The sequence below is a fragment of the Pleurodeles waltl genome, chromosome 6 (assembly GCF_031143425.1).
Source record: "Pleurodeles waltl isolate 20211129_DDA chromosome 6, aPleWal1.hap1.20221129, whole genome shotgun sequence".
In the NCBI taxonomy this organism is placed as follows: Eukaryota; Metazoa; Chordata; class Amphibia; order Caudata; family Salamandridae; genus Pleurodeles; species Pleurodeles waltl.
In genome coordinates, this window is record NC_090445.1 from 643,770,533 (window position 1) to 643,791,752 (window position 21,220).

Here is a 21,220-nt window from a genome sequence, read left to right on the forward strand (position 1 = left end):
ACCAAACCATAATACAGATAAGTAGATTGGAGCATACAGACAAACTGGTAGCCACATAGTCCTTTTTTAATACACATCAGCACCCACATATTTGTGAACCAGAAGCAAAATAGTTAATTCCGAATGCAAATTCCAACTTTGCCAGTCGGCCAGTGACACCTTTAACTCCATAACGATTCAGATGCATCAGAATAAACTGTAGCCTCTTGCAATCTGGGAGCAGACATAGAATAAATTGTCAATTGTTCAAGACATCACTGATAGAGCAAAAACCACCTCCCACTTAGCCTAATCTCTGGGATATTTTTCAAATACAGTCTGGAGTTCATCCCATAGCCTCACAGCCTAGACCTCCATTGACACTATCTTGTCCACCCATCTCTTCTAAACTCTTGGCACGCAGAGGGCCGGGAGAAATATCATTCTTCTCAGTGACCTCTCTATATACACCCACAATCAATTCTCAATGAAGAGCCTTCTTTCCATTTTCCATCTCTTTATTGCCACCAAACTGCTGCTCTTTTTAGGACTATTTCTGTATATTAATAGACATCTAGAAAATTGATTGCCCACCCATAAACCTGGGAATCTGTACTTTGATGGCATCTTCACTGTTAAACCTGACAGCCTTAGGGTGGTCACCCCTAATTTTTTGTCTGCCTCCCTCCACTTTTTGGATACTGTTTTAGCTGGTTTTAAGACTCTGCACACTTTACCACTGCTAACCAGTGCTAAAGTGCATATGTTCTCTCCCTTTAAACATGATAACATTGGATCATACCCAATTGGATTATTTAATTTACTTATAAGTCCCTAGTAAAGTGCACTATATGTGCCCAGGGCCTGTAGATTAAATGCTACTAGTAGGCCTGCAGCACTGATTGTGCCACCCACTTAAATAGCTCCTTAACCATGTCTCAGGCCTGCCATTGCAAAGCCTGTGTGCGCAGTTTCACTGCCAATTCGACTTGGCATTTAAAAGTACTTGCCACGCCTAAAACTCCCCTTTTTCTACATATATGTCACCCCTAAAGTAGGCCCTAGGTAACCCATAGGGCAGGGCGCTATGTAGGCAAAAGGCAGGACATGTACCTCTGTAGTTTACATGTCCTTGTAGTGTAAAACTCCTAAATTCGTTTTTACTCTGCTGTGAGGCCTGCTCCTTTCATAGGCTAACATTAGGGCTACCATCATATACTGTTTGAGTGATAGCTGCTGATCTGAAAGGAGTAGGGAGGTCATACTTAGTATGGCCAGAATGGTAATACGAAATCCTGCTGACTAGTGAAGTTGGATTTAATAGTACTATTTTAGAAATGCCACTTTTAGAAAGTGAGCATTTCTCTGCACTTAAATCCTTCTGTGCCTTATAATCCACGTCTGGCTAGGTTCAGTTGACAGCTCCCTTGTGCATTCACTCAGACAAATCCCAAACACAGGATGCTCAGCCTCACTTGCATACATCTGCATTTTGAATGGGTCTTCTTGGGCTGGGAGGGTGGAGGGCCTGACGCTTACATGTCAAAGGACAGTAGCCTGCCTCACACGAAGGACTGCCACACCCCCTACTGGGACCCTGGCAGACAGGATTGAACTGGAAGGGGACCTTGTGCACCTCTAAGCCACTCTTTGAAGTCTCCCCCACTTCAAAGGCACATGTGGGTATATATATTTAAACAGGGCCTCTGCTCCTCCCAACTCAGACACTTCCTGGAGAAGAGAACATGAACCAGAACCCTCAACCTGCCAAGAAGAACTACCTGGCTGCCCAAAGGACTCACCTGACTGCTTTCTGTGAAGGACTGCTGCCTTGCTGTTGCCCTGCTGCCTTGCTGCTCTCTCTGGCTGTGCTGAGAAGTGCTCTCCAAGGGCTTGGATAGAGCTTGCCTCCTGTTCCCTGAAATCTCAGGACCAAAACGACTTAATCTCTACAAGAAGAACTACCTGTGTGGCGGAAATCGACGCACAGCCTGCCAGAAACAACGCACAGCCTGCATCACAGTGAAATATTCACTGCACGCCGAACCGGAACAACCCATCCCGAATTTGCAATGAGATCGACACAGCGACACAGCGTAGCGACCAGAAATTCGATGCACGGCCCACTGGATTGATGCACAGCCGAGCCGGAACGACGCAGCCCGACTTCCAGAGAGAAATTGACGCAGTGCCTGCCATTGCAGTAGAAACTTCCATGCAATGCCCACCGGATTGACACAGCTCCTGTGACTTCGTCCTGCCAGTGCCGGATTTCAATGCATCGGCCCCAGGGCATCCAAAAACCACGCAACCCGAAGAGGATCCCAGACCGAGCGCCGGAAATCAACGCAAAGCCTTTCCTACGTGAAAAGTAAACCACGCATCGCCATGTGCGGCCTGAGAAATCGATGCACACCTCCCTGTTTTCCACGCATCTCCTCCTCTGCAGTTCCTTGTGGAGATTTTCAATGCAAACCAGGTACTCTGTGCTTGCAAGAGACATTTGTTGCTTTTAAGAGACTAAAGAAACTTTATATAATTTTTACAGTGATATTCCAAAATACACTTATTGCATTTTAATCAGTTTGACCTACATTTATCCAGATAAATATTATATATTTTTCTAAACACTGTGTGGTGTATTTGTGTGGTGTTCTACTGTGTTATTGCATGATTTATTACACAAATACTTTACACATTGCTTTCTAAGTTAAGTCTGACTGCTCAGTGCCAAGCTACCAGAGGGTGGGCACAGGAGAATTTGGATTGTATGTGACTTACCCTGACTAGAGTGAGGGTCCTTGCTTGGACAGAGGGGAACCTGACTGTCAACCAAAGACCCCATTTCTAACATTCACCATTCAATCATTATCATTATTCCACCAATAGTGGGATCTTACAAGATTCTTATTAGGTTTGTGAAATGGTCCTGAAAGAGTGTGCGGGCTATCTCTGACTTCACTACTGTAATGCCAAGAGCAGGCGCAGCCTCTCCCCCGCCCCCACAGCCCTGGGGACCACCACCTCCCTGTGACAATTTATATAATTTATGTGAGGTGGCGTGCAGCCCCTGTGCCCCGGGGTCTGCCACCTCCTCAGGGCAATTCAAACAGTTTATGGGGGGGGGCATACAGGCCCTGTGCCCCGGGGATCACCACCTCCCCAGGGCTGAAATAAGATAATGAAGAGGGTCCGTCATGCACCACCTGGGCACCACCACCTCCCCAAGGCTAAATGAAATGATGGAGAGGGGCCATGCAGCCCCCCGTCGTGGAGCTGTAGATGTCCTTGGGGACCACCACCTCTCATGGCTGGATCCTGCTACCTCCCGAGGTGCTCACCCTCAGGAGGTAGCGGTTAGCTTTTGCTTGGTGGAAACTGACAGCTCCCACCAAACAAAAGCAAACATAACTCCGCTTTCTGTGAGCAGGAGTTGTCAAACAGCTCCCACTTGCAGAAAGTGGAGTTTTTATCAGTTTCCCTGCACACAAATATGCATGCAGGGAAACAGATGAAAACATTGCACCTGCAAGCAAGGAGCTACTATTTAAACCAGATCCCCACTTGTGGGAGCAAACCCATCTCCCACAGGATGCAAAGAGATGGCTAGGACTGTGGGGGCCTTAAGGCTTCCCCCACGGTCCTGTCATTCTTTCTCTCTCTCTTTTCCATCCCATAATGGAATGAGAGAGAGAGAGAGAGAAGGAGAGAGAGAGAGAGAGAGAGAGAGACAGAGAGAGAGAGAAAGAGAGAGAGAGAGAGAGAGAGAGAGGGAGAGAGTTATTGCAATGGTCTCTCAATACCCAGCAGAACCAAGCCATCACTGGGCTATTGCCAATGCTCTGGGACTGTCACTCAGTAGGTTGAAGGTTCAAATCCTGGTATCTCATGGCAGTGTGTCTGTTTATTTACTTGTGATATGAATGTTAAACATTCCTAGTTAATAAACATTTACGTTTTTTTCCCATTAATATCTTTGGACTGAATATCATAGACCTATCTGGGCACAGTGTAGTAAGGAGTTACCGATGGCCTAGTGGTTAAGGTTGCTGACCCTCACACTGAAGGTCAAGAGCTCCAGCCTAGGTGTGCTAGTGTTTGTTTCCCTGCTTTAAATTCTTTTCAACTTCAAAAATGTAAGTTACATACTGAAAGGTGATCTCACTATTTGTACTTCTCAAACACATTTTTTTCAATTTGTCAAAACATTTCTCATTGTAAGTGACACAGCGTTGAGTGGTTCTAGGAATTGGGCTGCGGGGCTTGGCTGCAGGCTAGGCCCTGTGGCGAGCCTCCGTCACACATGGGTAAAGGCTGTGCGTGGGGCAGAGTTTGGAGGTTATAGGGGGTTGGCCACAGGTCCTGCAACCTACCTCCGCTGTGCACAACCAAAGGACATGTGTGGCGGTGGCTGGATTAATGTATAGTAACTACAATTACTTTACTTTTAAAAAAAACATAGAAATTCACTGAAAAAACAAAGGTTAAAGAAATTATAGTTAGGTTCTGAATTTTTTTAGAGTGATTTCAAGTAACTATAACTCGTGACCTAAGGTAACTATAACTCGCCATGCATTGCTAATTACACCAAATATTATAGCGCCTATAAAAGAAATTGAGTGCAAAGTTATTGTCTTTGGAATTCACAAACATTAGCAGGGGCTGGCTGCACCAGTTTCAACTTTTCAGGAATGCTACTAGCAATTAAACACATGAATGCTTGCAAATAATCTAACCAGTGGAAATCACCCGGGGTAACATTCTAATCCATTTTTTTTTTTGCCCACTGTGCCACTCTAGACAGAGGCCCACCTATTGTAAATCAGTATTAACCCTGGAAACAGTTCATCCTGAACCTTGGTCATCTCACTCCTCCAGCCTGTGGCCCAGTCCTTTTTTGTAAGAGCAAATCTGACATTCACAACCCCCTATCTTTATAACTAAGTTACATCCTTGCGAAAAGAATGAGGATAGAGGGATAAAACGAAGGAAGAAAGAATGATTCTAGGAAACGCTTCACACTCATCATTTTTCTCTGTTGGAAGAAGTGATGAGTAGGGCATTTTAGGGAAAAGCAATTATCCTTTATAAAAATGGCCCAAGTGGTGGGGGGTACGTGGGAGTAGACAGCATTCACCCACTATTTTAACAGAGTGGACACCATCCACCCTGCCTAGAAGCTGGGCCCCAATAAAATATTCTGAGCTTGTCCCGGCTAATTTTCAAATACCGGACACATTCAGCAGAGCCTGCTTGTTGTCTGCTTTCTTTCCCAGCAGCAGTGTGCAGGCAGTGAGGAAGCTTTGTTATTTTATATTCCAGCTGGGCACAAAACAAAGGCCAAAGTTAAGGGGCCATTGGGCCTCCTGTTACTCGAGTATCCTAGCTAAGAGCTACCTGGAACCTCACACCTAGATACAATGGAGGGGAATCAAACGCACACAGCTTATTACTTCACAGGTACTTAACAGAGGCATGCGTTTGACTTTGTTCAGTCTTGTATATAACAGATGTGCATGCACTGTAAGAATGTCAGATATGTTGGTCTATCTTAGTATTTACACTAATAACAGCGCAAATACTACTTTTTTTTAATTTCTTTTATAGCGCTACTCATCCCGATGCAGAGCGTCAGAGTGCTTTACCTCAAGGGTCACATTATACATTGACAATAAATCATACAAGTGTGTAAATCAATGTAGGGGAAGTGTTACATAAGACAGTGAGGGTAACATGTTGTAGGGGTCACGTGTCCTTCATAGCTCGCTGTGCTACATATGAAAGATTACAATTTATGAACTGCAAGTGACAAAAGAATCTCTGTGTTTAAATTAGTAACCCACTTATCTAGCTGTATAACATAAAAAGCATTTTTACATGATATGCTTTGCAGAAGACACATTAACCCTTAATGCTACTTTGATTCAAAACCAGGACTAAACAAAACACAAATCTCTCCAGCAAATGTGTTAACTCCAGAGTTGTCTTACTATTATTATTATTCCCTGCGATTTATTGGGCACTCAGAGCTCTCTGCAATGGGTGCCTTAACCCAATAATTTGTTTTAAAATGCATAGTTTGCAACCAATTAAGCAGAAAATATGTACTCTCACATTTCTCCGTGTTGCCAATTTCTTTGTGGCAGAGTTTTTACAAAATAACTGTATAACTTGAGGCACAGATCCTGCGTTGGGGTTGCATCCCTTTTTTTTGGCTTAACCCTGAAGCAAAATCGCATTTGTTAAATCTTGTAACGCGCTGAAATGTACTCAATATTAACCTGCTTGACATATGAGTGAAGTGCTAAAACTGACGTCCCTCCCTGTTATATCACTTCCTGGTAGGTCATGGGTTGTGATGTCACTTCCTGTGATGGCACATACCATGATGTCATATGCTGTGATGCCACGCAATTTGATGTAATTTGCATGTTTTCCTAAATTGGTTACCCCCCCCTACTTTTTTTTTAGGACTTATGCCCTGATTGTATATCTAAATACTCTCTCCCAAGAAAGGAGGAATAAAAATGCTCAGCGATAGCTATGTGTCTTAATTTGAATTTAATCTATAATTGAGTACAAGATAACTGTACAAAAAAAGCAACGATGTTAATATAAATAAAAATACCTATTTCGGCTGTCTTACGTTTTAAATGTCACTCACGGTTATTTGTGCTATTACTGAATTAATTTGCTTCTGCTTCTCAATTAGATATGGTGCTTGTTCTCTTCACTGCCTGCATAGGGGTCATAATTAAAAAAACCGTTGCTAAGAGATGCTCAACAGATGAAAAAGAATAAAGTAAGCAGCTTTTGGTTCATCTTTTCAAAGTGCAGAAATACATGTGCGCCCAGCGCTGGACCCGGTGAGGCACAATGTCTGCCAAAGCTAGGAAGCTCGGATCTACCAGGAGACTGGTAAGGCCCCACCGCGAGCCCGAAGATGGGAACTGGTCTGTCCCGACATTGGATGAGGAGCCGCTAACCACGGACATCATGGAAAAGGTGCAGGAGTTTTTCCAGGAGTGTGACGGGGACAACAAAGGATTTATCACACGCGAAGACATGCAGGTAAAGCACGGTGGCACGCGGACTGTGAATGGTGGTGCTATGTCTGAGGCGGGTTGGCGGGTAGGGACATTAGCCAGCCTAGGCTGTAGGACCATACTAGAAGAGGTTTGGGGAAATCTGGGAATTTAGGCGGGTTAAAAGGCATTTCTGGATTAATAGGCATGGACAAAAATAAAATGTATCGGATTTAGACAAATGTGTGTAAGAATAGTGTATACAAAAATATAGTCTGGCATGAATATTGTGTCCTGAATATAATTTACAAATATATTGTTCTTTTGGATTTAGGTATTCTAATATTAACTCCAATTCAGTGATAGTTTTGTAAACCGTGTTTAGGATTCAATATTTATGTCAAGCATATTCTGACTACCGAAATTAATGCCATGCAATTCAGGCAAGACCTAATAAAAGAAAACTAAGGCAAGACGGAAAAGGATAATAGAATAATTTGAGAGGGCCTAAATGATTTTTTCTTTAAAAGGTACAAAACTATTGCGAGATCTAGGCACTGATGTAAAGAAGGAGTACACTGATACTAAATAGAGACAGGCAAAACTGTTTCGCAACAAGAAACGAAACTAGCGGAAAGCCATGCAGAATGTGCAGACTTACAAAGGTTGTATCTGTAATTTTTGTATATATTCGGTTTTATAATAGGTGGAACACTCTACTACAGCGATGTGACAAAAAGTGTTACATTGCTGTCCCACGAACGCAGACATCAAGGCCTCTCAGGGCTTCTTGTATGGGCATTATTGTCTTCCCCCTCCAACCCCACCCCCCCACCCCCGGGTGGCATCATTGGCCCCCTTATGGTTTCACCCAGTGAAAATTAAAGTGCAGGTACTCTGTGCCAGAGTACCTGCTTGTTTCCCAGAAGTGCCGGTACTCTCCAATTAAAAGTATTACGTGTTTCTTGAGATGTGCCGGTACTCTCCCTCTCAAAATAAAAAAGTGCCAGTACTCAGTACCGGACAGTACCGGCCCATTTATAGTACTGGTTTCACCCACAGGTATTATAATAGGTCGTTATGTCTTAGGAAACAGGCCCACGAGACTGCGAAAACAGGAAATAAACAAAGTTGTTCCCCTCTCTTGCTGTTGTCTACCTCCTGCAACCTTTTTGTTGTCTTTTTGTGCGGGGCCCATGCGCGGTGCCACACCCACACTAACGAACTGGCAAACGTTGTTCATAAGGAATGTGTACGCCTGGCATACAGTGAAATCAATGAGATAAAAATGCCATCCACTTCAGAATAATCATCATCTTATTAGCCAATGGCATATTTGGAAACATTAATTGGTTAGTTTCAGATACGCTGTCTGTTTATTATGTAACTTACATGGAAATACGACTGGTTCTGCGCGGCTTAATCCAAATGATGCACATTCATCAGGGGAATAAATACGCTTAGCAAAATTCACGAAACATTTTTATAATCCTTGAACAAAAGCGGGCTGTGGGTCATTAAAACATTATTTGGTAGAAAAAGACATTCATATACTGAAATATAACCCAATATGGACCGACCCGAAAGTACTAGCCCTTAGGGTCGGGCATGAGGCAAACATTTCGAAGAATTCAACACAACGTTTTTCTAAAATATATACATTTTTCGTTATGTCAAATGCCCATTCACTGTAAACAGTGTTGCAGTGCACTAGTGTAGATGGGAAACCTGTACAGTCCTTGGGGATGGAAACCCCTCTCCACGCTTTCAAAAGTTTTTCAAACGCTTCCGCGATCAACTCGTCTGCTTTGTGTCGAACACCAGGACCGTAAACCTGCTAAGATGCAGGTCAAAAGGGTTGGGACAAGGTCAGGATAATAGCAGCCCATGGTAATGTTGTGATAAAGACAATAAAGAAGTGGCGCCCTGAATGAACTCATTTCTTGTGCCAAATCAAACAATAACATTTATTTTGATTTAGTTTTATGTTAATATATAGGGATTGTGTTTGTAAAGTGCTGTGCTTGGTGCATGTTAGTTTGCAAGTCGGAGTGTTTGTTTTTGTTACAGTGCAAGAGGTTAAGTCTGTGGTAAGTATGTTATTAGTATGCATTTTTTGTCAGTTTAATTACAGTTTGATTTTAATTATCTGTTAATTCAACAATTGCAAAAACACTTCACATTTAATACGTGTTTGATGACTTCTTCCTTTATGTTGGCAAATTTAGAATGAACTTAACTTTCCCCGTTTTCTCCAAACTACACCCTTAGAGCAGGCATGAGATATATACGCATTGTAAAGACTGATGTACTTTAAGTATGACAACTTGATATGGTAGACTAGGCAGGCTAGGTGGGTATGGTACATTAGGTATTATAGGTAGGTATGGGAGGTACAGTAGAAAGGATTTGTAGGTTCAGGGTTGTATTTTAAATCTGGTGTGAATAGTAGTTTGGGTATAGCAGGGTGGTACATAAGGTCGTTTTGGTAGGTATGCTAGCTATGGTAGTTATGCGGGGACAGGAGGCATGGTACGTAGGTTAGATTGGAAGGTATGTATAATAGGTTGGGTATGGGAATTTGGAATGTTTGGTAGATTTGGTAGATATGTTATGTAGATATGGTAAGTGAAGGATGGAAGGGAGGTTAAGCAGGTTAAGTATGGTAGGCAAGGTAAGGTAGGTATGATCCAATAGATTAGCCATGAAAGGTTAGCTATGGTAAGCAGTTTAGGTATTGTAGGTATAACACTGGGTAGGCTTGGTACGAAGGCATGGTAGGTATGTAGGTGTGGTAGGTTGGTATGATAGGTATAACAGGTAGTTATGGTACGTTTCGTATGGTAAGCATGGTTAATATGGGTTAGGTAGGCCTGGTATGTATGGTAGTTATTATTGATAGGTACTGAATGAAGATATGAGAGATCGAAATGGTAGATTAGATGTGCATATGGTAGATTAGTTTTTGCAGATTAGGGAAGGTAGAAATGCATTATAGGTTGGGGAAGGTAGGCTAGGAATGGTAGGTAAGGTATGATAGGTTGGGTATTGGAGGTTAGGTAAGGTAGATTTGGTATTGTAAATGGTACATAGGTGTGCTAGCAATGGTAGATTGGGTTGGTAGCTAAAATATGGTAGGCAAGAATGGTAATTTTGTATGTAATGTATTGTAACATAGTTATGGTAGTTATACATGGTAAATTAGGTTTGAGTTAGGTGAGGTAAGTTAGATGTTGTAAGTTAGGTCCAGTAGTTATTTTAAGTAGGTCCAGTATCATAAGTGGGTGTGATAGATAGAAATAATAAGTTAGGTACTCGCAAGGCACCAAAACCTGTAATCCTGGTAACAGGTCTTGGAAAACCAGATTCAATTAAAATAGCATACATCATCTTATCATTGTCAGAGAGAGGAACAAATAGAAAACAGCATTTCAAACTAAATTCGGTCTCTTTGATTACCTCGTTGTGCCTTTCAGACTCTGCAATGCTTTTGATGTGTTTCAATTATTTATTAGAGGTCCTTCAGCACTTTTTAGATGCACTTTTTAGATGCATTGACGATCATGTACACAAATTACATCTTGATATATTTAAGAGCAGGGAAGGAACATGTCCATCAAGTGTGTGCCAATATTCCCCACATATGTTGAGTTCATAGGGTTCTATATCTCACCCACTGATATGAAGATGGATAGTGAAAAAAGTTGAAGCAATTCTTCACAGGCTCATACCTACATGAGTTAGAGGCATTTAAATCTTCCTCAGGTTTGCTAATTACGTTTGTTGTTTCATCTGATTCTCAGAAACTGTCATTTCAGACACCCACCTTCTGCAAAAAATACTTCACTGTTTTAGCAATCCAGGTACACAAGGCCAGTTTTACATCTGTTCTGATATTATCATTCATCGTTGACGTTGTTACATGACAGTACACACAATTGGGGGTTCTTTCTCAACAAAATCCAGATTCAGGTTATCTACATCCAGTGGCTTTGTTTTCAATTAAATGATTACCTGCAAAGCAGAATTAACCAATAAAAGGAACTGCTTCTAGCAATAAAGAACACATTCCAAGAGTGGTGGCACTGTCTCTTAGATGTTTGGTACACTGAAATAATCTATACATATCTTCAAAACCTTCAGTTCTTGAGATCAGCACATGCTTGAATTGCACCACAACTGCAATGGGTATTGTATTTTAACAAATACCATAATAACTTTCTCAACTGATAGTAAAAATTCAAAAGTTGATCACTTTCCAGGTTGGGAATTAGAAAAGAGAAGGATGACACAGAAAAAGCATCTCTCCCTATTCTCCCTGAAGGTACAGTAATTTGATTAATTAATTCAGAGCAAATAAAGGCCCAATCGAGTAAAAACAAGGATCAGAACAAATAGTCAAGAACAATCTTTCCTAGGAGGATGAAGTGGTATATATTCCAACCCTAGAGTTGAGACAGCAGGTATTACAGTGGTGTTGGATGGACATACTGGTCAACTTTACAAGCTATGCAAATATGATTTTGATGGAAAACTCTAGCCAAGGATGTGAATACATTTGTACAAAATTGTCCCATTTGCAGACAAAGGACGGCCAACCTCGCAGTGACAGTCGGACCACCGCAACTGTGGCAGTCTGACCACCACATTACAACGGTAGGGAGCTGACCCACCAGGAGACCACCCTCCCCACCAGAAACATCGTTCTCAATGGGCTGACGGTGGTTTGAGTTGTACTCAGCCACGGCGACGCTGAACTCAGCGCGGCCTAACTGATTACAACTCAGCTATCCACCAGCCTTTCCATGGCAGGGACCCCGCCATGGAAAGGCTGGCGGAAAGCCAGTGCCAAGGGCCCCCCTAGCCCAGGACAAGTGGAATACGCACTGTCTGCTTTGCAGACAGTGCATATTCCGAGGGTGCTGGAGTGCTATGATATTGACCTTGGGTCTCCATGGAAGTCGTAACAGATCTAGCCAGAATGAGACTGGGTCAAAAAATAGACCAGGGCACCAAAATAAAATTGGCCCCATTAGTGCATTAGGATGGTAGAAAATGGTCATGTTTGCTAATTGGAGCAGTTTTGAACTTGTACAGACACGCAGTGTAAGTGTTTTGTAAGGTATGGAAGACTGCATGGATTGGAGCTTGCTACTGGCAATGTTTGCTTTATTATCAGGGAAATCAACAATAAAAACCAGCCCACTAGACCATAAATAGGTCCACAACCACCAAAAAACAGTCCACACAATAATCTGTCATACCAGCCCATCAGGCCAATCCTACCCTGGATCTACCACATGTTCAAAGGTTTACAACTGTATTAGTGGTCTTAGATCATTTGACCAAAATAGCTCATTGTGTACCCCTGGAAAAAGTGCCAACTGCATGGTTACCAGACACTATGATTACAGATCAACGTTGTCAATTTACCTCAGGATTTTGAAAAATGTCATGGACTCCCTTACACATAGAGGTAGGTTTGTTCTCCTCATGCTAGCCCCGGAGAAACAGACAAATTCAGAGTGTTACCCAATAACAAGTTTCCAAGAAATCATTTAAAGAAAAGGCAGATAAACATCAACAACTTAATCTAACATATCAAGTCGGAAAAAAGAGAGTGGCCTTCACCTAAGAATCTACACATTAAAAGATCACACAGTCTCCACCCATGATATAATGGACAATATGAGATCACTCAATTCAGAATATGTTAGCGGTTATGCTGGACTTATCTAAAAACTCATCTATTTTCTCAATATTTTCCATACCCTCTTAAAACTGTGTGAAGATGGACAAGACTGGAAAAAACATCAACACAAATTGGTATAGATGGGCACTCAGAATATGAAGTGAAATAAATTCTTGATTCAAGATCCATTGATTGGAATGGTATTACTACTGTCATATCATTTAAACACTCTAGGATTGGTTCAATTTTCCATATTCGAAATTCCAGTAAACCTCACCCTGTTAGACCTCATTTTGTGAGACACCCTTACGGGGGAGTGCTGTCATGATATGGACAAACTTGTATTCCTAGTAATATCCCCTGGCAGCCCAGACTCTTGTAATACCCAAGACTCCTGTAATACATCTCAGAATCCTGTAATGCATTTGAAAATCAAGGTCAAGATCATGCTTGAAAAATGGCCACCTGAAAACTCGAGTTTCATATGAGTGAATCCAGTGCAAAGAAATATGGTGTCGGTTTATGTTTAGTGGGGGAACATGCAGGAGAATGTTGGGAGAACTAACATACTATTGAGTAATAGTACACTTCAAACTCTTGCTAGGATGACAAGGTTCCCAAGAAAGGTGACCATCTTGGATATGGCTCTATTTTTAGCAATCCCTGTGACCCATTCTTGGCTTTCAGACCATGGACCGAAGAGAGGCTTTCCTGTAGGTCTCCTACAATGCCAATTCAAATATACTTGGCCTACGTCAAATCTCCATACAGTCCCCTGCACATGGTTTGAGGCATCCAGAAAAGGCATCTGAGAGTGGAAACGAATCATAAAGAACAAAAGGTAACTGACAGAAGGTGATAAACTTGTGCAAGAAATCGTAGAAAAAAGAATGAATTGGAAATAGGTATTGGAATAGCAGAATAAGTAGTTCTAGCAAGAAGTTAAGAACCACTGTGGAAATACATTCACCTTAAAGAACAATTATGACAATACAGCTGTTGCTATTGTAAACTGAAACAATAGATTAATAAAAAAGGGCTGTTGCCTTGAGGAATATTTTAACAAGAAAGATTAGCAAGGATAATTATTTGCATCATGTATTAACAACGACTTTGATATTCCCACAACCAAAGGCCTAGGAAACACTGTGAAAGAAACAGTTTATAGCTAATGAACAATTGCAAAATTTGCGTCTGTAATATTTGTTTCAACAATTACTACCCACAAGAGCAGGTGATTATTCAGTTCTAGAATTGTATTATCGCATGAGAGATATTGGAAACGGGAAACAGTTGTATAGAACATGTGCTTTTATTTTTTATATTCCATGTGTAGATGTATTCATGTATTTTTCACAGTCACCAAAGTACCCCTGCTTGTACACGGTTCTAATGTCAGTCACTGTTTCACTTGTTGTGGTCTCATCTACCTACGTTTTGCTCACATTAGAGTCTTCTCTTAAAAGAAGGCAGCTCCCTACTTACACATTGATGACATGCTTCATCATAGGGGCAGTCCTCATACGCAACTAATGTTGCTCATCTTTTCTGTCTTTTTATCTGTTCTTCCTCAATTTGTGTATGACCTGTTCTTCCTCAATTCATGTATGGGTTTTGTGCTGTTAAAATGGTGTAATCTGAGGACCTAAAACGTGGTTTTAATCTCATCTTCCAATATCTCAAGGTTAACAAAAACATTGGCAGGAGGCTTGCCTATTTTTTAACTTGGTCAACACATTTCTGTGGGTCTTCTCATAGCTGTGTAGTGATAGGCATTCTTCAGGCCATGAAACACCTGCAGCTCTTTTCTACACTCTAAACCATAAAATGAACACAACAAGAAATAAACTACCTAAGCTGTGGTATTGTTAACGAGCTCCTGCTCAAATACATTTGTAGGCATGATTAGAAAAGAGCACCTTTACAGACTCTTTTAGTTTATAATGGTGGAGTTAAAGATGCTTCATGTGTTTTCCACTTTTATGGTTAACCATGAGCACACTCTGCTCACACGGTGAGCAGCAGTCATAAATGAGCATGCTATATAATTCTAATCTCCTATACTCGCCTGTATACTAATGTTTTCTTGCCCCATGATCAGAGGAACACCCCATGGCTAGTTGTTAAATAGACCCTACTTGGGGGCTGTTACGGAAAATGTGATGTAAATCCTCTCTATTGTTGAAATATTTTTAGTTTAACTAGTGGTAATTACTGTTGCTGTGGCCAAATAGGGCATGACATCATCGTACGTGAGTCTGTGGCAGGCCTGCTTAATCAGATTTACTGCTGCAGAGAACGTCAAAAGCAAACAAACACAAATGATAGACGGAATGTGGAACAAATCAAACATTCACCCCAGTCACAGATGTGGGTTTAATCCATCAATTTCTTTGCTCACCATGCCACCCCAGTTTGGACCCACCCATATGCAAATCAGTCTTGACCCTGTTCCCCATGGTAATAGTCCAGCCGGAACTGCTGGGCCAGGTCCTCACTGGATCGTAAACAGGCATCCTGGGACCGGTTTCAGGATATCACCCTTCATCAGCCAGGCTAGCTTGAATCCAGCGGCACAGTGGAACAACGTAGAAGTAGCTGAGGCCAAGTCAGGACCACCAGTGATGCACCCTCAAAGGATCGGGTGTCAGGTTGGTCCCAGACACACAATGGTTCTCCAGGCAAAATTTTTACAAAACATTTCTAAGTCCCAGGTGTTAGGGTTAGGCCTTCATTCTGACACCAGCTGAGGGTTCCAGTGCCTAAGAGGCAGGACTTGAGGTCAGGACTCACTAACAGAAGCTGTCAGCAGGATCCAGGGAAGGTTCAATTGAAACTGGTCAGCTGGCTGTTACAGGAAAGTGGATTTCCTAAGGCTATTGTGTCCCTTTAGCTTAAGAGAAGATCAGCCAACTGACCTTTGAAATCCACTTCTTTGTCCTGGGTACAAGTAGGAGCATGTCCATCCATTGGGGTTCTCCTCATAGGTCTCAACAATGAGTGCAGTCCTTCTGTTTTTCACAGGTCCAATAGTGTTCTAAATAAGTTACACTGGGTCCCACATTTATGCCTAGCACTAGCTTGTGGGTGAGGGTGACTCCCTGCCCCTCCCTAACCAATAAGGAAAAAGGTGGCAGAAGCAACTCTACCCACTTTTTCAGCAGTTCCTGTTTGCCTGCCCGCAAACGATCACACATCACACTTCTCTTCCCAAAACCAACATGACAGAAACCTTTCCCCCTGTGAACAGCTCCCTGTGCCCACCAAGAGGTGTGGCTATGCAAATGTACAAAGATGTCCTCAGGTCACTCAAAACCAGTTCTGAGGCAGCTCACCCTCACACCGGGTTTCAAGCCAGCCTGTCTAAGAAGACAAAAGAGAGCCAGACCCAGGTTTGACCTACATTTGCCAATGATAGGGTAGGCATCCTTTAAAGATATGCAAAGGACTTGAGCCCCAGGGCAATCCTGTCAGGGGAAGGTCAGTGTCTTCAACAGTGAAAGGCCTTTGTCTCAGCTCTGGGACCAAGTTCACACCTCATCAAGGTGCTATTCAGCTCCAGAGTAACAGTTGGAAGCTCGTAGTCCTTGCAGCCATACCTGCAGCAGGCAAGATGGGATGTGTAGTTAAAACAAGGCCTCCCCCGGACACCGGTAAACGCTTATGGGAGCTCCTGAAAATGGGATCCTAGTGGCTTTGAGCAAGAAAAGGTGTCTTTTTAAAAGTACCTTTTGCAAAATATTGAGTGCAAATCCGACTTTCCCAACAAATTGGGTTTGTAATAAATATGTTTAATATAAGTACAAGAATGAATGTTTTAACTCGTTCCCAGGCAGCGATAACATTATTAATTTTAATACTAACCCCCATTTCTTTCTTCTGGAATAGCTATCCCTGCTACAGTGAAAATAGCTTTTGGGGACATCTTGCTGTAGGGACATGTTTTACATTAAACCTTTCCATGTCCAACTTTTAAATATAATGCACCCTGCCTTAATGGGTATCAATGTAATATCTAATTGGGAAAGCCTGTGTTCCTCAGAGCCTGGGCAGGTAATCAGAGTATCCACACACGGTTCTGTTGGAATTCCTTCAACATCTTTTTAGAAATTTTTACGTGAATGCAACTTAACTTTCCTCTTTTCCACATAAATTATTCTTTGTTAATGATCAACACGAGGCTCATGGTTCATTCAAAACGTGTATATGATATGTTTGCCAACATGTTCACATTCTTTTTCTGTGGCAATATATATAAATTAGGACAGGATGGTCTTGTGCAAAAGGTGATGAATAAAATGTTTCTGCACTGTAAAAAGTTCTCTCAAAATGTCCTTTTTCAAATATTTGTAAAGCTTGGCTACTTGTCACTTGCTCCCACCCTATGTTTGCTGGGTCACTGACATCCAGTTTTCCCAGCAGGATGTAGAGAGTACAAGCTGTATTTTCTAAAGTGTAGACATTTCGACACCTCTAGTTCATACGTGTTACTAATCACATCCAATTGGGGTCTTCCTCAGGTCTAAACCACAATGAAAGACACCCTGTACGGTATAAACAAACAGAAACTTGGCATGAGCCATGTGTAAGCCAGAGTACTTTTCTTATGTACACCGTGCATAACAATATCTCTTCGAGTTCATCTGATAGAACTATGCCCCACCAGGTATCTTAAAGAATTAAATTAACTGAAAGTTAAATGTGCGAAAAAAAATACTGAAATAGCTCGACAGATACAATTTCTCTGTGCTATGCAGATATGGGGAAAAACAGTTTGTGAATCATTTAAATACATATTGTTGAATCATGAAAACACAGAACCCTCAGAAGATAGACCTAAAAAAAAAATATACAAGAACCATCACTGCTGCTGTGTTATATCAAGGGTGACATGTACTATCACTAAATATAATCACAAACCCGATATGAAACAGCAGCTGTGCATCCCAGTTCAAAATATTTTGGATCATGTAAAATGACTACAAAATGAATAGAAAATATGTTTAGGAACAATGGACCAAGATGTGAGAAAATACCTCTTGTCTTACTTGGGATAATGCCTCATGTCAGCTCACATGAATTTCACCACATGCCTTACAAACCCCGCCATGTAGAATGGCTTACATCAAATGTAAACATGTAAGCTAGCGCAAGAAGATATAAAGTATCTTCTTCCTCCAAGGTGGCTAACGGATGAAAGCATGCTACAGTTACCTCATCAACCGCGCTTAGATGGACAGCACACATTTGGGGAGGAACATCTCCTGATATTGCTGTGAAAACAAGTAGTCAGTGCACGCAGTAACTTTGAAAATAAAAATAATTCAATGTACATGAAAGCAGAAGCAGATACAAAGAATCCAAGATTGCTGATAGATGCATGCCTATTAGTGCTACAGTGTATCTCATTATCAGCACATTGAATGCCAGTGCAGAAGCGGGCAGAACATCTCCTGCTGGTGTTGTGAAAAACACATTGAAAATATATATTATTGCTTTGAAAATAAAAATTATTTCAACATATATGGTATGAAGAGTTTCAAAAATCATTCAACACACTATCTTCTTAGGATTATGGCCAAGCAAATAATAAGCACTCACGGTACATCAGTTATCATTAAATAATAATTACGTATTAAGGTTATTATCTGACAAATAAACAAAAAATCTCTGACTTATCAAATCCATTGCCAATTACAAATCAAGTAAATGAAAGAAAGCTCCTATTGTTTATTTATGACCATACCATATGATTAGCCCGCAGAATATGTGATGAGTTCTAAAACCAGTCAATGGCAGGTGGGCGTGTTAGCCCCTGCTAAAATGGGGCACCTGCTTATTGATTTTTTCGAACTCATTCAGTTCATTCTGTACAGTGTCCAAAATATATATCCACCCACATTCCATTACTGTATATTTAATACTGAATTCATGTCCCCACCCCTGGGGCTAGGTTTGGCTTTGATTATTTTTGTCTAATTTGGGGCCCACATATGCCAGATCACAAGAGCACTTGAGGACCTAGATTACATTTGTGCTGTTACAGTTGACTGCTCAGTCATAGAAAATCTCTTGTTTTGTGTGAATGTATTTCCCTCTACAGTTAAATCACTTGCTTTGCAGCCCTCAAACTTAAAATGTCCCACTATTGGTGGTAGGCTTATATGTGTCCGTAGGTTGCGATTGCTCTGCACTGGCCATTAATGCTTTTTCCACATAGTCCTTGACATTTTTGCTCCTTTTGAAAACGAAAAATTGTCTTGTCTTGTGTGTCTTGTCTTGTGTCTCCATCTCATCTGCTACCAAGTTTAGTGCTTATGACTGACTTTTTTGATGGCATTATTAAGTTACAGAAAGCGGTAACACATACCACTTTGTTCATATCCCTTTCTTTTTGTGTGTTTGATGTCAGTAAGTGTTCCCACAGGAAGTACCAAGTGAGCTTTATTGTGCGTTTGAGTAGACCTTTGGAATAACCCCTCTCAAGTCATTTGTTGATTAGGATGTCCAGTTCCTTAAAGTAGTCATCCCTGAACTTGCAGTTCCTTTTTACCCTCAGGAACTGCTCAAAGGGCAAGTTATCATGTAGGCTCCTGGGGTGATTGCGGGGATACCTGAGTAGTGTGTTATGTTCAGTTGGTCTCTGGTATATAGTTGTACACAATTCATGATCAGCTACCTTAATGGTAATGCTCAGAAACTGTGAACAGGATGACATTAGATCTCCCATTTAGCCAGGTTATGAATCTCCCCAATTCAGTCATGCAACCTTTCCAAATCATGAAAACATCAATCTCTATAGCTTTTCAACAAGGCAATACTGTCAGAAAAGGGGTATGATTCAGGGTACATCATATGCATATGTTTGCCTGATAGTAAAAGTTACACTGAAAAACAAAGGAATTCCTAGTCAAGGCCAAGCCCAGTCACCGCAAAGCCCTGTAATAATAATATATACATATATATATACACACACAAGCTGTTCCAAGCAGACTCATGAATCATGGTGGGGAGTACACCGGCTATTAAATAACGTAGCGAAAGCAATAAAGACGCTCATTCAGTGAGCTTCTGTACTGCTTTTGCAACATGTGTGTGTGTGTATGTGTGTATATATATATATATATATATATATATATATATATATATATATATATATATATATAGTATTACAGGGCTTTGCGGTGACTGGGCGATATATATTTCAACTGCTCCTGCTGTTCTTCCAACGCTAGCCTAACGGAGCTGGTGCACCATTATGTGCGCAGGACCCACATTTAAATGTCTCAAGATAAATTGTGGAAAACGGCACTCCCAACAATTGCTGAATAATGACGAGATTTATTTACAAAGCCATTCTACAAGGCTTGTCAATATATATATTTACACTCTACATAACTCTACAGTATTCCACTTCACTTTACTCTACTCTATGCCACTCTATGCCATGCCATTCTACTCCACCCTACAACACTCTTCTCTACATCACACCACTCTGTGCCATTCCAAGCCACTCTACTCCACTCCAGCCTACTCTGTGCCTCTCTACTCTATGCCTGCCACTATACTCTATTGTTTCCCACTCTGTTCTAAGCCAGTCTAACCTATTCCACATCACACAGTGCCACTCTACAGCACTCTACACCAATCCGATCTATGTCACTCTACTCTACGCTGTGCCACTCTACACCACTCTACTCCACGGCACTCCACTCTACTCCATCCCACTTTATACCACGTTAATCTACTGCACTCAACACAAATCTGTTCAACCCTGCACCACTCTATTCCACTTTATGCCGCTCTGCTCTACTGTATTCCATACTACTCCACTCTACTCTATGTTACTTTACTCAATGCCACTCCTATCCACACCACTCCACACAGTGTCTCTCTATTCTATGCCACTGCGCTTCACTCTGCACCACTCTACTCAACACCACACCACTTTACTCCACTCTACATCACTCTACTCCACTTTCTGACACTCCACACCATACCACTCCACTCTACTCTATGCCACATCACTCTATTCTATGATACTCCACTCTATACCATGCCACTCTACTCTTTGCCACTCCACTCAATGCCACTTTATGGTATTCTAAGCCACTGTACTATATGCCACTCCAATCTACTTGATGCCACTCTACCTCACTCCACATCACTCTACTCCACTCCAGACCACTCTACGCCACTTTACTCTAGGCTACTCAATGCCACTTATTTCCATTGTACTCCAACCTATGCCACACTGCTCCACCCTATTCTACGCCACTCCACTCCACTCTATGCCACATTACTCCATACCACTTCAATCCACTGCATTCCACATAGTGCCACTCTACAGCATTCTGTGCTACTCCACTCTACACTACTCCACTCTACGACACTCTACTCTACTCTGCACCACTCTACACCACTCCACTCCATGCCACTCTACTTTACTCGATCCCCTCGATGCCAGTCTACTCCACTTTACTCTATGGCACTCAATGCAACTCCATTTCACTCTACACCACTC

At 41.7% G+C, this 21,220-nt stretch overlaps 1 protein-coding gene across 2 annotated transcripts in view; it reads left to right on the forward strand.

Annotated features, from left to right (window-relative positions):
- The window catches only part of RAB44 (RAB44, member RAS oncogene family), a 350,449-nt gene that overhangs the window by 87,036 nt on the left and 242,193 nt on the right, over window positions 1–21,220 (forward strand). The window contains exon 2 of one of the 2 annotated variants that reach the window (XM_069238986.1): window positions 6,817–7,050. In XM_069238986.1, coding sequence (XP_069095087.1) covers window positions 6,856–7,050 — 195 coding nt within the window. In that variant the 5' untranslated portion in view covers window positions 6,817–6,855. Of the gene's footprint in view, window positions 1–6,811; window positions 7,051–21,220 lie in introns of both variants that reach the window. The other variant, XM_069238985.1, reaches the window with a different exon arrangement.